Here is a 2,867-nt window from a genome sequence, read left to right on the forward strand (position 1 = left end):
GAATTACATTTTATTTTACACTTCAAGCAGAGGCAGCTGTTAATTAAGCTTATAGGCAGTAGTACTGACATAAATATATACAGAAAAACTATCAAAATAAATATTGTAATTTACATTTAAATATGTATTTAAACATTGGTACAGAGTGCAATGATATTGTGTTGTATTCCATGTACGCTGATGCTAAGGGACCTTTATTCAGAATTGTTTTGTTGCAAAGGGAACTTGTGCTCAGAAAGTAAAAATTATTCACTGGCCAGAACGTTCCAGATTTGCTTATAAGCTGATTCATTAACAACTTGTCTGCGAGCCATACAGTTTGAGGCATCAGCGCTTCTCCTGCCTTTTTGCAACCATTTCCTTACGTAGCAGTCTGGGATAAACTCTGTCACAGGAGGCCCAACAATTTTTAAGAACATTACAGAGGACAATCTAGTAACTGACATCCTATTGCGCAATGGGGTAAGCACATCATTCATCACGCTAAAGCCACGCTCACAATCAGCAGTGGATGTGGAAAATGTTTCCACAATTCTTGCTAAAGGTTTCAATTGTATAGGTATCATGCAATCTTTGTTTTGTTTGTAATCCCTGAAAGCGTTTATGTACTGTCGGGCATCAAAAACATGTAACTTATCACAAAATGCCTGCAAATCAGCATCACCATACTGAATATCCACAGGAACGGGCCAATAATGTGGATTCAGAAGCTTCATTGCATCTATCAGCTGTTTGTACTCAATTTCTCCCTCTCTGTTGGAGGTATTCTTTGAAAGATTTGATGCTGTTGCTGTTGTCATTCTTTGGCAAATATTATTTGTCAAACTCCTAAAGAACTGAGCTCTTGATATGCTAATACAACCTTTGGTGTTACTGTGCTGCAGTTGTATCCCATTAAATTGCATTTGTTCGACAGCAGTAGCTGTAGCTGTAGCATAAGGCCCAGGTGACAATGCCATTGATTCAAAGACATAAATATGCGTTTGGATTATTCTGTCTGCTTCATATAATGTCATGTCACGACGCTGCAGTTGTCTGGATAAGTCACCCAGTTCTGTCAGGGCATCGAACATTATCCCCAGGTTCTCCACAAATACTGTAGATGTTAACATTCTGTTTAAGCCACAGTATTTGTTACGCTCAGTTTCACTCCTCGCTGTGTCACAAGAAGATTCACCAAAATGCTTATTTAGAGCTTTATAATTATTCCACACAGCCTTTACTGACCTTTCGCTGGAGGCCACCCAACGTATATCTAAAATCTTTCCTATTTTGAGAAGCCTCACTTCTACCTGTGCTGCACATTCCCCTAGCTCGCGCTGATTTTTTGGGGAGGCATGGTAAGTTGCATACAGCTTGTCAAAAAAAATCTTAAGTTGATTAATCCCTGTGACTTCTTTTGAAACATCGCCAACCGCAAGCTCTAATTTGTGGTTAGCACAGTGCCAAATAGTCAACTGTGGATACTTAATCTTAAGTAGTGTTCCTACACCAGACTTCCTTCCTATCATGTTAGAAGCCCCATCAGTCACTAGCTGAATCAAATGCATTCTTAGATAGTCATCTGTAAGGCCATAACTCTGCAAGCATGCCAATAACTTATCAAAAATTATTTCTGCTGAAGTACCAGGCAGTTCAACAAGGTCCAAGAAAAAGGTCAAAGGTGGATCCTCCTTCTCAATGCATGCTCGTATACAAATAATTAAAGTTGTTAGTTTACTGAAGGTGGTGGATTCGTCTATTAATACAGATATTTTTGATTCATTTTGCAAGATATGGTGAACCAGTTTTGCCCTCATCGTGGTTGCTATGTGCTCAATAATGTCAGCACAGCTGTGGTCAGAATGCAACACTCTTCCCAAATCAACACCATTCATTCTTTGAACATCTACATCCAATGGTAGATCAGTAAAAGGACGTTCATGTTTACCTATTTTGTAGGCACTTCTAAATACACGGCATGTGTCTTCATATAATTTAACTTGCATTCTGGAATTTAACTGAGTAATGGATTCACAAGTCCTTACATCTAAAATGGCCACTGCTTTCAAATGGCAAGCGCTGCTCTTATGGAGATACATTTTTTTACGCAGGGCGCTGTGTTGTTTCTCTTTAGTGGGACCATACGAGCTGACTGAAGAATTCACCCATTCCAGAGAGAAATGCACACCTTGACTTGTTTCTGTTCCAAGATTTTTAACTTCCCTACAGATTTTACATCCAAGCTTCCCTTTGGAAGAAGTAAGCCAAGGGTATTCTTTGCATTTATTTTCATACTGTTCCCATGACCAGCAATCAGGATGCTCACTTCTTTCCTCCTCCTCCCTCACATTTTCCTCTTCACCAAGGACCAGGTCCATTACACTGTCTCTCTCATCGGAAGCTTCTATCATCACTGGCATAACCTCTTCAGGGGGTACTTTTCTTTTTTTCTCAGGTACCTTAAGCATTTCATCTGTTCTACTTGCAGGCACTGGACTAAAGTTGCTTTCCCCGCCTAGATTTTCTGCCACTGCTGGGTCTTCTACTCTGACATCTGAGCTCTTTTGAGCTGTTTCCATAGATGTAGCTGGAGCATTTTTCTTCTTTAGCCACTTTAGCATCCTATGTAAATAGTTTTGTAAAGAAAGATACTTTTATAAATGCTAGTTATAAGCTAGTAGCTAGACATACACGTCACTTGCTATTATTAATTAAAGCCAATTCTCTAAATTCAAACAGTCTTTTTTACTCGCCCAGAGTGAATATTCACTCGCCCATTGCGAACAGTGTCTCCATGTTTTGTGGCCTATTACATCAATGTGTTTTTCCGATAAATGAATCATTCAGTTGTGTGCAATGCATTAATCTTGCATGGCAGGATAGAG

The 2,867-nt window shown here is 39.3% G+C and overlaps 1 protein-coding gene across 1 annotated transcript; it reads right to left on the reverse strand.

Moving 5' to 3' along the window:
• Positions 1-245: 245 nt before the first annotated feature.
• LOC138527568 (E3 SUMO-protein ligase KIAA1586-like) lies at positions 246-2,603 on the reverse strand. The gene has a single exon (XM_069638828.1). It carries the CDS (start codon positions 2,601-2,603, stop codon positions 246-248), a length of 2,358 nt encoding a protein of 785 aa, XP_069494929.1.
• Between the last annotated feature and the right edge of the window lie 264 nt (positions 2,604-2,867).

The sequence above is a fragment of the Ambystoma mexicanum genome, chromosome 14 (assembly GCF_040938575.1).
Source record: "Ambystoma mexicanum isolate Mex_15411 chromosome 14, UKY_AmexF1_1, whole genome shotgun sequence".
NCBI lineage: Eukaryota > Metazoa > Chordata > Amphibia > Caudata > Ambystomatidae > Ambystoma > Ambystoma mexicanum.

What these genes read in the sequence shown, in the direction of transcription:
- LOC138527568 (XM_069638828.1), bottom strand. Translation starts at nt 2,603, where the DNA reads ATGCTAAAGTGGCTAAAGAAGAAAAATGCTCCAGCTACATCTATGGAA.